The sequence below is a fragment of the Cryptomeria japonica genome, chromosome 7 (assembly GCF_030272615.1).
Source record: "Cryptomeria japonica chromosome 7, Sugi_1.0, whole genome shotgun sequence".
Lineage (NCBI taxonomy): Eukaryota > Viridiplantae > Streptophyta > Pinopsida > Cupressales > Cupressaceae > Cryptomeria > Cryptomeria japonica.
The window spans coordinates 861,315,144-861,330,115 of NC_081411.1; the positions used below are offsets into that span (position 1 = coordinate 861,315,144).

Genomic DNA, 14,972 nt, shown 5'->3' on the forward strand with positions numbered 1-14,972 from the left:
CTGCATTATTTAAAGGAAAAAACTAAACCAAATCCAAATTTCAAATTGACTGTAAGTCTTTAAGAATAATGATAACATACTGAAGCATTGAATTGTTTAATTCAATAAATTAAGAACAAACTATATATTTGTTATTATATTATATTAATACCGTACCAACCGGTTGACCAGGTTGTCTCCCTCGTCAATGAAGGAAATATATTTTTAAAATTCATAAAGGAAATAGTATAAGTTGTGGAAGTAAAAAAACAAAAAATATTGCCTTCCCTGGTGTGGCGACGCTGCCGAGTAGGCGTAATTTGCATTTAACCCGTACATCCTGCACATCCAAAGGTTGTTATCTTCTCCAGGCAAGATTATCCGTTGGATGAATTGAACATGCAAGTTATTTATGGCCGCCTATTTTTAATTTTCGTTTGTGGGGTAACCATAGGTTCGCATTTCGGCTGGATTTGCGACAAATTCAGCTTCAGATTAATGCAAAAGAGGATCAGATTTTGGGTGTATTTATATTTGTAAATCGTATTGGTACGAGCAGAACCCAAATTGCGAAAATTGGAAAGACGCATTGTACAGATCTCTGGAAGTGCAGGCATCGAAGGCTTAGCCTAAAAGAGACCCCAATTTGTCACTTTACGATACAGCCTATGAGAAACGACGTTTTCGGTTTGCACCCACTTGTAAAATTTGATTTTCCATATGGACATTTGAGTGCCTAGATGAAATTGTTGAGCACCCAATGAAAAGTTTGAGGACCCAGTTAAAAATTTTGAGCACTTGTCAGAGCACGCAGTTGGTAATTTTGGGAACACTAATGAAAATTTTGACTAACGACATGGAGTTTATGTCAATACAGATGGAAATTTTGAGCACCTCTATGAAAATTTAGAACACCCGGATGAAAATTGCAGTAGTCAGATGAAAAATTTGAGCATCCACATGAAGTATTGAGGTTCTGGAGTAATGGTTTGGTGCTGTCATGGCTTTCAATACGGCTTTGAATTCTGTTCAGGCGCTGGGCCGGGGATTTGACGCCACTTCAGATATCAAGTTGCTTTATTGTAAGGGAGTTGCTGGGTCGAGGCTTGTTGAGGTAGATGAGGAACATACGAGGGATGTCATGGCGTCTGAGTGTATTCCTGTGCCCTTTGTTTCTAGAGATATCAAATGCGTGGAGGGGAAATCTAATCATTTTCAAACTGGTGTCCTGGACTTCCACCAGGTAATTTTAGGCATGCGAATAGTTTCGATTTGGGTGTTTTATTTAATAAAAATTGCGTCGTCTTTACAATGCATGGAAATTGGGATTGTCTAACATCAATTGAAGGACGAACAGTTTGTGTTAGGTTTTGTCAGCTAAGCTGGCAATTCAGGGATTGTTGGTTTTATGAAAAATCAATAGTAGGAAGCTTTGAAGCTTAATTGGTTGTGGCATCATGAAAACTGGCGATTTTATTTTCTTATAAATTTTGAGATGGAGAAAGCAAAATGCCTCTCTTGTGTTGTGTTGAAAGTTGTGATTGTTCAAGACTATTGAAAAATGTATAAATTTCTGAGCATTCAGTGTAAAAATTTACGATTGTTTGAATATTTCTTCTCAGTGAAGTTATTATTTTTTTAGAACAATGAGAGAATTTATTTCAAGAAATCAATGGTAGCAGAGGCTCTAGGTTAGTTTAACTATGGCTTCTGCATCTGACTACCATGCTAGGCTAGAAAAATTGGTACACATCTGAGCTTGAGGGCCCGATTAACTGTGGGGTTTTGAACTTGTAGAAACTAGTTTTTTTCTTTCAAGCGCAAGAAGAAAAATGGCTTTGTTGCATTCCATTGGAAATTTGGATTATTAATGATAAGAGATTACCACAATCCATGATATTATGATGATGCTGCTTCTGGATTAAATTGTGTTCAGAAGCAGCATCATCATAATTTGGATTATATTGTAGAGATTGTTTGGAATTTTCTTGGGTAAGTCATTACATTTTATAATAATGGGAGATAATTAGTTTTAAGAAAACCTGATCATGGTAAGCTCTGGACGTTTAGTATTGTTATTGTATTTGCTAGTCATGCTGGGCTAGATTTAGTGACACGGACACCCATGCTAGCTTAAGGGATTAATTGATTTGGGTTCAACTTAACAGAGTACCTCCTTGTTGATTTCTTAGGGTTTTGAACCTGCAACCACTGGTTTCATTTTTGGAGGGTTCAAAAATAAAATGCCTTAAACTTTATTGGAATTTGGGAGAATGAAATAAATAGGATCTATTGAAGAATAAATAGATTGTTAAATTGTTTTTAATTAGGAAAAGTGGGAATATCTGATTTTAAACAACCTAATAATGCTAAACTCTGAGTTATTTTAAGTACTTCTTTTTGTATTTGTAAGCCATTCTGTGCTAGAAAACTTTTATGATCTACCCATGCTATCTTGAGGGTAAGAATACCCCCTTTTTATTGGTTGGGGTTTTGAACCTCCATTAGTTTGCCATTGTTTTCTGCCCCTGGCTTGAATTGAGAATTTTCCCTCTGTATTGAATTTTTTGGATATGCGAGGATTTAAACCCAGGGCATATTACCAGCTGGTGGGGCGTTTAATGTGCTGAGCTACTTTACCATTTCATGAGGGAACTATCAGTTTCTCTCAGAAATGTCGATTGAAGTTTCCTAACAGTTTGCTTGAATGAGGGAACTATCAGTCTCTCTCAGAAATGTGGATATTAAGTTTCCTAACATTCTGCTTCAATACATATATAGCTTGAGGTATTAACCAAAGTCCATTACAGGCTCTGATATCATGTTGAAAATTTTGGATACTATAGGATTCAAACTGAATTACTTCCAGCCATTTGGCTGCTTTAGCTCTAAGCTACTTGTGTGTATCATGACGGCAACACGTGTTCTCTCTGGAATTGTGGATAACATCGGTGTACTAAGTGCTGCTCAGGTATGTCCTATATATGGAACCCTTATAGGATCATCATAATATAAATTCATTATATATTTTTGTATGTAATATACAATTCTATTGTGTAGCATACAATATAAAAGTCATTGTATGGATGCAAAACTGGACCTTGACTTTGATTATCATTTTTCAGATTAGAATCTAGACTATTTTGGACTCACTATGTGCCATGCTTTCCATAGATTTAAATGCCAATATTTCTGTTGCAACATCTGCTAATGTTGCTATGGTATATACTGTGTTGTTTGTGAAAGTATATTATATTGACTCCATGAAAGTGCAACGTGTAGCTATGAATGGCTAGGGTCATTGACTACTAATGGGTCAGCTTTTTAAGAATCTTTTTCATGACACTCATCCTTCTAGTAGAGATGTTTGGACTTTGGATGATGACTATAGAAACTGATATCAATTAATGTTCATCTTAGTGAAATAAGTCAGTCTTAGCTTAATGTAAGTGGGATCTCACCAGTCTGCAATTTCAGCATATTGAACCATGCAGGTGGAACAAATCAGTTGAAATAAATCCTTCAGAAGTGGAGCATTATGAGATTCAAGATTTTATGTTGCAAGCTAATTTTCTTAAGAGTTTGACTGAAATATTTGCAACCTATTTTATGTCTGTGATGTAGATGGCAGAATATTTCAACAAACCCTTCTCTCTGTCTGGTAAAATTCCTCTTGGGAGCTTCAATGCCATGTTCAATTTCTCTGGTTCCTGGCAAGCTGATCGAGCATCCACCAAGAGCCTTGCTGTGGATGGAGTTTCCATTGTATTGTACACAGTTCGATTGATTAAATTTCCCTTGGTTTTGCGAGAAGAAGTCAAGCGTGCTATTCCATTGACATGGGAGCCTACAGATTTAGCAAGGTAGCTATTTAATAAAAGAGGAGTTATGTTCAGAATGTGTTATGGTTGTGTTTCTTCCGTCTTTTTTCTGTTGATATGAAGTTTATCTCTTTTACAATCTATTCCACTGGCACACTCCTCTGACCATTTTGTTTTCCTTGCAATTGTTGCAAGCTTTATTGAAACGTATGGGACACATATTGTTACATCTGTAACAGTTGGTGGTAGAGATGCCATTTACGTTAAGCAGCATCACACATCACCATTATCAGAGAGAGAAATGCATGATTATGTAAAGAATATTGCAGATCAAAGGTTTTCTGATCTGGAAAATTCTCTCAGTTTTAGTGCAAGGACTGTTAAGGAGAAGGTGAGTATTTTGATTTTACGGTAGCATGTAAATTTATTTGATACATATATAGTTGCTCTCTCCTCCTATTTTGTTTGCCTTCTAGTTTGTTTTTGATAAGCTGTGGGTTTTCCCTTTCTGAAACTGTTTTTTTGGATGTAGATTGCGGATCAATTTCCATTTAATAACCAGGAGATTCATCCACACCCTACTCATCCTACTTCATATCTCACTGCCAAAGAAGTAAACTTCCATCTTTTTCTGATTTTAATTTATAAATTCTACTTTCCTTTTAAGGAGATGGTCATGTGTGTTTTTGCAGATAGAGGGAGATGCATGCATCTATTATGAGGAACATAAAGATTATAACTCAAAAAATATATTCTTCATGCAGGATGTGAGAGTCATTTTTAGGAGAAGAGGAGGCAACGAGCTTGTACATAGTCATAAAGAATGGGCAACTACAGTAAACTCTTCACCAGATGTCATAGACATGGAGTTTTCTCCCATAACATCTCTTTTGGATGCAGTTCCTGGAAAAGATCATCTTATCCGTGCAATCAGTTTCTATTTAGAGTGTGAGTTTTGGTAATTTTCAATTCAATAGATGTGTGGATGTTCTGTTTTATTGTTATTGTATATAAGTTCCATGCATTCTAAATGACAAAGAATATATAGGATTCAGTATCTTACAATTTACTGTTGTAATTCACTTCTTAATATCTTATCCCTTATGGTTTACCTGTTGTATTGACCTTGGTTTAGAAAAGCAGTTTCAGATTCAGTATAACTTACAGAACAGTTTGGTTCATGCAAGGAACCAACAGAAGAAAAGAAGAAAATGAATTTGCTGTATTCTGTATTTATAATTAAGTTAATATCATATAACTTATTAAAAGATAAGGGAACGTGCTCTCAATAAAATGGTGCATGTTACCAGTGTTCAATTGGTACGATCTGCTCCTAACCTGCTAACAATTGATCTGTAATTAACATAGATATTTTATAGGTAAAACCAACACTAATCATATCTTCATGAAAACAACTTATTTGATTTTGAATTCTATTTAACCTGCTAACAACTGATCTCTGAATGGCTGAGATATTTGATAGCTAGTTCATCAACATAAATCATATATCCATGAAACAATTTATTTGATTTTGAATGCTGTTTCCTTATTGTTAACTCAAGAAGTAAGTCAACTGTGCTTAGAACGATTTGCTTAATTGCCATGATTAATAATTTTAGCTTGTTTGCATGCATATAATGGTATGAAAAATTTAAATACACACAAAACACTGCTCAACACAAGGGATATCACCCTAGAGAAATCCAGTGTGAGAAAACTGTAGAAGAGTAGGCCTTGCCTTCTTTTTCCATTATGTCCTTGCAATATTACAATCCTATTGCATTCTTGAGGTCTTGATGATACTGGCAACATATCACCAGTATCATAATATGTAATGTCCCCTTTTGGAATGATCCTAGATCTTTCCCTAAGATCACAATTTCAATTGAAACAAGGAATGTAATATAGTTATCAACATAAATCCTGGTTTAGGTCTTGCAACCATGATAGATAATATTTGCAATATAATTCATAAGATTACTCATTTCTATTCAGGATAGGGATTCAATAACAAATATAAACACATATACATATATGTCCCTAATCATCTTAACCTACTTAGATAAACCTTGCAACTTGTTGATCTTAGAAATTAAGCACCAATAGGTCCATTTCCCTAAATCAACCATAGTAGGGTTTGGAGAGGAAAGCCATAAAGGGTGCCTGATTACTTTTCGGCCTAATTAAGCCCAAGAGCGCGCAACATTTAACCAAGACAACTCGCCCCTTGGCCCACAAGTGGCAGGAACATCCACCTTGATGCCATCCCTTGGGGCAACCTACTTAATTCAAAAGAACCCGGGTCATTGAGGAAGACTGTTCAGCCCAATTAAGCCCAAGAGCGCCCGGTGTCTAACCAAGACAACTTGCCCCTTGGCCCACAAGTGGCAGGAACATCCACCTCGATGATTCCATCCCTTGGGATGGCCTACTTAATTTGGGGGAACCCATTTCTACCACCTCTCCCTAACGTATTTCCCTCCATTGTTGTAATGATTGTTTGGGGAATTAAGAATAGATGACTTATTTAATTAAAGAAGCATACTAAAGTTTATTATCATCTTGATAAGAGATATTAAAGAGCATAGATATACGTATGATAATATTTATCCACATTGCATATGCTAAGCATACATATCAAACATTTTCTAATGCATACCACAAAATTTACTAGATCCAAATATGCCTGTATTCTGAATTGCAGATCTCTTTTCTCAATTACTGATTTGTTTCTATCTTCCTTGATGCTCCTCCTTGAATGTCGATCTCCAGTATATATCTCTCCCTTGGAATGAAAGAGTCATGTTCTTCCCATAGTCACGTCCTTTCCAAGAGTAGTGTCTCTGTATAATATCCTTTGCCCCTTGACAATTTGTTGCTGTTAACTAATGAAGTTGCTGTCTTAATCACTATAGAGATCACTGCTCTATAATTTTTAGATCGCAGCTTTATAAATAAATTATCCAAATTAATCACATACCCCTTGGCAACTGCATGCTCAGTGATTTGTTAAGTTTATAATTTTGCTGATTAAGGGAAGGCATTTTATTGTGTGGGGTCGGTTTAGACAAATGAAATTTGCTGAGTCTTATGAATAAGGCAATTTTTATATGGACGTATAGCTAATTAATAAGTTTTTTTTAAGGATGGTGGAAAATGTATCATGGCGGGGGCATGATATAATAGTTTGCCATGTCTTGCAACTTAATCCATTGCTCTTGCATGCTGCAAATTCCATAAACACTCAACCGAGAAGCAGTAACATGAATAAAAAGAACTTTCCAAGGTGTATGCATACAAACTTAGGAGGAATGAGTGAAACAATGTCATGTCCCCTCCTTGATCGTTATATATATCCTAAATGAAGCAATTATTATTAATTAATTACCAACGAATGATTATTTGAAATTTATTTATTTATTAAATATTATTATTTAATTAATATTTATTACTAATAATATTTTTGAAATATTCAAATAAAAATAAATTAATATTATATTATAAACATAATTTATGTATTATAAATTATAAACATAATTTACATATTGTTAATTGTAAAAACACAATTTATATATTTAAAATATTAAATATATAATTTACATATTTATTAATGAAAGGTGATATATAAGAGACTCATATGAGTTTGCGATAACAGCAGCAGTTTATTAGTTAAAAGGTAGAAGACATTTAATTAAGAGTCACCACTTTTACAAGGGTGGTGTCGATGGGGGAAAAGACATAACCTTCCATCACCAAATTAATAGAATATTAAAATAGTGTTAATTTTAGTATTAATGCTCAATAGTGTATATTCTATTTTAGTTAGATCGTCTTCGATCTTCTCAGCAGTTTCTTATTAGAAACTTGCTATTCTTGTAAATATCCTTGTATTATTTATGAGCGTCTCGCTCATTCTGTTAATCAATCAATTCTTTGAAATCCATTGCGTGTCTCGCATTGTTTTATGGTATCAGAGCTATAGGAGAAATTTTTTCGGAAATTTTTTTAATTCTAATTTCCAATTAGTGGAAATTTTCGAAATTTTTTTTGGTGTTTAAAAATCCTTTAAAGGTTTTTTTTTTGTGGCCTAACTCCTGTTTTTCGCGACCTGCAACCTGTGTTTGGCGTCGCGGGCGTCGTGCAGACCTTTGGCGTCGCGGGCGTCGTGCAGACCTTCGGCGTCGCGGGCATCGTGCAGACCTTCGGCGTCGCCACCTCCGGCGTCGCGACCTGCAGCAAACTTCGGCGTCGCCACCTCCGGCGTCGCGACCTGCAACTTGCCTTCGGCGTCGCGCGCGTCTGCAGACTTCGGCGTCGCCACCTCCGGCGTTGCGACCTGCAACTTGCACCCTCTGCAACGCGCGACCTGCAACCCGCGACCTGCACCTTTGGCGACTTTTTTTTCTGTGAAATCCATGGCGCCCACGACCTTCTGCAATTTTCGATTCAGGTGTTAACCTTTCAGTTTTTATCGAAAATCAAATTTTCTTGCAGATTCTTGGTGGGTTTTTCGAACACCAATTTGGGTAGTTGTCCGTTTTTTTCTGGGTGTCTCAATTTTCGAGCCCGCGGATCTAGATTTTGATAGCAGATCCCTTCTGGGTTTTTCGCACGAATTTGTGGGTTGTCGTTGGATTTTTCTGGGTCAGCCGGAATTTTTTTTTGGGAAACGTGCTAATGGCTTCTCTCACCAATCTGATGTTAGAAGGCAGTCAACGCTTTAATGGTCACAATTACAACATCTGGAAACAGCGTATGTTGACCATTTTTGAATATAGGCATCTTGACCAGCTTGTTTTGGGAAAAGAGCTCAGTCCTGGTACACCTGGTGCAGATCAAGATAAGTTTGATGAACGCAATCGGGAGGCAGTTATGCTTCTCAAACTCTCAGTGACTGATGATCAGTTACCGCAGATTCCTTCCGGCAAGACAACTTCTGACATCTGGAAGCATCTGAAGGAATTGCATGAGACATCCGACAAGAGCCGAGCATTCTTTCTAAAGAATCAGCTGTTCTCCATTATGATGGACGAACGTATGTCCTTACAGGAACACCTCACGAGGATTAAGGACATTCGAGATCAGCTTGAAGCTATTGGTCGGACTATGGAGGAAGAAGACATGGTAGTAATCACTCTGAAAAGTCTTTCGAAATCGTATGAACACTTCATTGAGACCCTCAATATTACTTCCACTAATGTTGATCTGAAGTTTTCAGAATTGTGCACCAAACTTCTACAGCAGGATCGCTGGAAACAACAGTTTGGTAGTGGTACTACATCAGCCTCCTCGGAAAATGCCTTCACAGCTCAATCCTTTCAGAAGGATAAAGGCAAATTTCAGTCCTCTTAGTCTTCTCAGCAGAAAGGCTCTTCTCAGACATAGGATGGAGCTAAGAAGAAGAATGTGCAGTGCAATTACTGTCACAAGTACGGCCATATGAAGAAAGATTGCCGTCAGAGGCTCGCTTCTGAACAAAAGAAGCAGGGAGGATCACACCAGAAGGCGCATGTTGCTGAACATTCCGAGCAGAAGGAGTCTGCCTTTTATGCCTTTATGGCTAAGAGGTCTTCAGATCATGCCGGGTCTTCTGTTTGGTATATTGACTCTGGTGCATCACGTCACTTTTCTCATCGGCGTGACTGGTTTACAGACTTCTCACCTTTCAGTGATTCCGTTGTATTTGGCGGAGGTGAGGAGTATACAGTTGTTGGCAGAGGCACTGTTCAGATACAGTCTGGTGGCAGGACTCTCCTTTTTTGAATGTGTACTATGTTCCTGGAATGGAACTTAATCTGCTCTCTGTCAGCCAGATTATGAGGAATTCTCCTCAACTAGATGTGGTGTTCAGTGCTCACAAGTGTTCCATCATTGATCGGGAGACTCGTCTTACTGCTGTTGTTGGTCTAGAGGATCATGGCCTATATAGGCTTCTTGACACTGGTGATTCTCCTGAAGTGGCTTTGGCAGCTCGTGTCTCTCCTCTCAGCACTTCGTGGCATCAGAGATATGGACATCTCAACATTCAGTATCTCTCTCAGCTATCTCGGGAGGGACTTGTTTCAGGGTTACCTGATATTCAGACTCAGCATCTTGGAGTATGTGGCGCCTGTCAAGCTGGCAAACAGCATCGGACTTCATTCCCACATGGAAAGTTTTGGCGCGCATCTAAGGTACTTCAATTACTTCATGCTGATATTTGTGGTCCTATGAATACATCTTCTGTTACTGGTTGCAAATACTTTTTGCTTATTGTAGATGATTTTAGTAGAAAGATGTGGGTGTATTTTCTTAAACATAAATCAAATGTATTTAGTATCTTTCAGAAGTTTAAGTCCTTTGTTGAAAAAGAGTCTGGACATAGTATCATTACTCTTAGGACAGATAACGGGGGGGAATTTTGTTCTTCTGCATTCTCCAACTTCTGTGATACCCATGGCATCAAACGCCAATTGACTACACCCTACACTCCACAGCAAAACAGTGTTGTCGAGCGTCGCAATCGTACGGTTGTTGAGATGGCTCGCTCTATGTTACAACACAGGAGTGTTCCGAATAAGTATTGGGCTGAAGCAGTGTTTACTGCTGTCTACCTACTTAACCGTTCTCCTACTCAGGCTGTTAAGGGGAAGACTCCAGAAGAGGTCTGGTCTGGTCGGAAGCCGAAGATCAGCCACCTGAAGGTTTTTGGCTCTGTTGCCTATGTTTGGATTCCAGATGCTAAGCGCTCCAAGTTGGATTCCAAAAGTCAGAAACTCATGATGACAGGATACAGTGATCACCATAAGGCCTACAGACTGATAGATATAGACACTGAACGTCTTATCTTCAGTCCTGATGTTGTATTTGATGAAGACAGAGGATTCTTTCAGTCCCCTTCTTCTGAGCAAAGTTCTGAGGATCAGCCTCACAGTGTTCTTATTCCATTAGGTTCGCCTGATGGGAGGGATGATGCAGAATCTATTTTCGATGATGCACTACCTGAGTTTCCTCCGGAGAACAATCCTCCTCCTGCTCCTGATCCTGAGCCTCTTCCAGCTCCTCCAGATGTTCTCACTTCTACTCTCCGGCCTAAATGGTGGGCCAAGACCATTGGTGATCTCAGGGATACTGAGCTCATTGAGGGTAGAACCTCCCGTAATAAGAGCAAACAGCAGCATACAGTCAATTTTGCTCTCATGGCTAACATACACAATGTTTTTGAGCCTCAGACATACTCAGAGGCTAAAGGTATACCTGAGTGGGAACAGGCTATGGAAGCTGAGTTCCAGAGTCTTCAGAAGAATCACACTTGGGCCCTTTCTGATCTTCCTTCAGGGAAGAAGCCTATTAGCTGCAAATGGGTGTACAAAGTAAAATACAAAGCTGATGGAACCCTGGACAAGTATAAGGCTCGTCTTGTTGCTCGTGGGTTCTCACAGAAAGAAGGCATTGACTACGAGGAGGCTTTTGCTCCTACAGCCAAAATGGGTACCATACGGCTCGTTCTTGCCTTGGCAGCCCAGTTCAGTTGGAAAGTCCATCAGATGGACGTCAAGAGTGCTTTTTTGAATGGTGACTTACAGGAAGAAGTCTACATGACGCAACCCCCAGGATTCAAGGTTGTTGGTCAAGAACAGAAGGTCTGTAGATTAGTCAAAGCACTCTATGGTCTGAAACAAGCTCCTCGGGCTTGGTACATGAAAATTGATAAGTACCTGACAGATCATAACTTTCAGCGGAGTCCATCTGATGCAAACTTGTATATCAAGCATTCTAGTAATGATATTCTGTTTGTGGTTGTCTATGTGGATGACTTAATCATTACTGGCAGTTCAGCACATTTGATCACTTGGATCAAACAAGGTTTGTGCGGCACCTTTGATATGACAGATTTGGGACTTCTACATTACTGCTTAGGAGTTGAAGTCTGGCAGACTGAGAACAATATCTTTCTCTCTCAGTCCAAGTATGCCAGAAGTCTTGTGGACAGGTTCAGAATGCAGGATTGCAAACCTGCCTCTACTCCTATGGAACCCGGGCTCAAACTTTCAGCTCAGTCTTCTTCACCAGTTGTGGATGAATCTCTGTTCAGGCAACTAGTGGGCAGCCTCATCTATCTTACTGCCACTAGACCTGACATCAGTTTTTCAGTGAGCTACATTTCACGCTTCATGACAGCTCCCAAGGCTGATCATTGGATAGCAGCGAAGCGTGTGCTGCGTTATGTGAGTGGCACTCCTGATTATGGACTTCTGTACACTCGGAGTTCTGATCCTATACTCAGTGGTTACAGAGATTCTGACTGGGCAGGTTCGGTTGATGACCGTAAGTCTACAGCAGGGTATGTGTTTAGTTTGGGATCTGGTGCTGTCACATGGACTAGTAAGAAGCAGCAGGCAGTGGCTCTCTCCTCGACAGAAGCAGAGTATCGGGGAGCAATTAAGGCATCTTGTGAGACGGTTTGGCTTCGACGAATGCTTGCGGATATGCATGTCTCCCAGGCAGGTCCTACTTCCTTGTTTTGTGATAATCAGGGAGTGCTCAAACTCGCCAAAAATCCAGTCTTCCATGAAAGAACCAAGCATGTGGAAACTCATTGTCACTATATTCGACAGCTGGTTGAAGACGGATCCATCCAGTTGCTATATGTTCCTACCTCGGAGCAGCCAGCAGACATCTTCACCAAGCCCCTTGGTCCTAATAAATTTGTAAAATTCAAGGGGTCTATAGGTGTAGTTAATAGATTGAGCATTAAGGGAGGGTAATAGAATATAAAAATAATGTTAATTTTAGTATTAATGCTCAATAGTGTATATTCTATTTTAGTTAGATCGTCTTCGATCTTCTCAGCAGTTTCTTATTAGAAACTTGCTATTCTTGTAAATATCCTTGTATTATTTATGAGCGTCTCGCTCATTCTGTTAATCAATCAATTCTTTGAAATCCATTGCGTGTCTCGCATTGTTTTAAAATGAGGGATATAATATACAGCAATCATTGAATTCAAGGAGGAGAGATTAATATTAAAAAGACCAAGAAAATTAAGATAACAAAGGGTGCGATTTGTGAAATGTGTTTTATTTGAATGGTTACTTAATGAAGGAAGATGACTCTTTGGAATCGATCCCCCTTGGGAGATATAAATGAGATTTGAAAACCAAACGGAAAGAAGGGGAGATGTTGGCATTTATAAGAGATGAAATATACAGCAGTTTGATGCAATTCTGTAGTTGTGGTATGGGTTCTCCATGCATGACATAATGATTACTTTTTATATCGGTATACTACTGACTAGTAATGTAATGCCATTTATAATTGTTTAATATAGCATAATGAATGTGACTTTAATCTGTTCATTGCTGATATGCATTATATTATTGCTTATGACTGTCTAATATATAAAGGTATAGGATACGTGACATAATATAGGATGTTCTATATATGCTCTGTCTGATTATTATAACCAGACATTGTTGGGCAAATGCGGGAGATAGATAGGAATAGAAAAAGATCGTTCCAGAGCGGATCGGAACCGTTACAAAGTTACAGGCAGTAACATCTTTGTTCTCGGCAGTATGCATAGGGGATGTGTTTAATAAAGACTGCTTAATATATATAGCCTGATAATGTTTGTGTGCAGAATTTAATAATAATTTTAACATAAACTAAAATATAGTAATACTAATATAAAGGTATTCAAGCTTAATTTCACATACTGTGGCAGACCAGATCTGACACATGTCAGATCTGTCTGCCACTACAGCTACTGGGTGGAATAATGATTGGTGTTTTAGTAAATGGGCAGTGTTAGTAATCTATATTATAGGGAATATAATCTGTTTTATGCATTTATATATATATATATATATATATACATACATATAAGGGTTTGTTCAGTAAAATAATATTTTATAAAGAACTACTCCGCAGTAAAACTTATAGTGTAATACTATCTGAACTTATATATATATAGAAACAGTAATTTGAATGAACAAGTAAATGTGAGATTATAAATCTGATTGAATTATCAATTCAATATCAGGAAGAAGATTATATTATCACTGATTGAATTCAGGTTAAGATGGTTTTGTCTCCTAATCAATGTAGTTTAAGTCATAAGTATGTTGAGATGGATTAATTATGGTTAAAACAGGCCTAAACCTAGTAGGGGACATTACAAACAATTAATGCATAGGCCAAAGAACATGAAGATACATCATCTTCGTTGTTACCCTTCTCCCTTTATGTTTGACTTAAACCAAATTGCCAGACAACAAGATGAAACTGCGAAATGTCAGGACTAAATGAACATGAAACTGGTGCAACTGCCATGATTTAAGTGTAACCATCATGCCACTAATACAGTTGCCAAGAGACAAATGGAAATGCTATGATTGTAGTACAACTCCCTCGCAATTGCCACCACCTTGTTATTTGGCAATTTTGTCACTCTACATACTATCCTTTGTTTCTCTGATTTCAGGAATGTCTTTCAGCTGTTTATGACTTCAAGGTATTTGAATCAATTTTTTTAATATTGCAAATAGTAAATGAAGAGGTTACAATATGATATCCCACGGGTTAAATAGAAAACCACTAAACAAATTTAAGAACTGATAGCAGCAACCTGGACCACAAGATCAACATTAGGGCAACATTTTCAATATATACAGTTACCAAATTCTTTGTTGAGTCACAGAATTATACTAACTTGCATGCCTCATTTTTGTTGAAATTCATCATATATGGGGTGTTTCAAGTTGCCACACTTAGTCAAAATTGATTAGTAAGATTAGTGGTCAAACTGAATTCAATTTACCTTTTTTCATGATCCATTTTGGAGCATGCCTTCCCATTTAGTAGCGATTTGGTTCCCAAAGCATAGGAATATTAAATATATCTGTTATTCAAAGATATCTGTACACATTCTCTTCGTAACTTTTGAAAAATAAATTGAATGAATGATTCAATAATCAGATGATTACATTGAACAATATACACACGTATATATAGAGGTTACAAGACGATGTTCTATAATTAGAACATAACGTTAAAGTAAAAGATTAAAGAGCTAAAAGCTAAATTAAGCTTAAAAGCTAATTAACTAAAAAGAAAAAGCTAAATGCTAAATAAAGCTTAAAAGCTAATTAATTAAAAAGAAAAAGCTAAATGCTAAATAAAGCTTAAAAG

At 37.6% G+C, this 14,972-nt stretch overlaps 1 protein-coding gene across 2 annotated transcripts in view; it reads left to right on the forward strand.

Moving 5' to 3' along the window:
- The first annotated feature begins 231 nt into the window (after nucleotides 1-231).
- The window catches only part of LOC131047036 (MACPF domain-containing protein CAD1), a 73,677-nt gene continuing 58,936 nt past the window's right edge, over nucleotides 232-14,972 (forward strand). Inside the window, exons 1-6 of one of the 2 annotated variants that reach the window (XM_057980830.2) lie at nucleotides 232-592; nucleotides 857-1,222; nucleotides 3,604-3,842; nucleotides 3,996-4,191; nucleotides 4,333-4,413; nucleotides 4,565-4,748. In XM_057980830.2, the coding sequence (XP_057836813.2) occupies nucleotides 980-1,222; nucleotides 3,604-3,842; nucleotides 3,996-4,191; nucleotides 4,333-4,413; nucleotides 4,565-4,748 (943 nt within the window). In that variant the 5' untranslated portion in view covers nucleotides 232-592; nucleotides 857-979. Of the gene's footprint in view, nucleotides 1,223-3,603; nucleotides 3,843-3,995; nucleotides 4,192-4,332; nucleotides 4,414-4,564; nucleotides 4,749-14,972 lie in introns of both variants that reach the window. The other variant, XM_059207866.1, reaches the window with a different exon arrangement.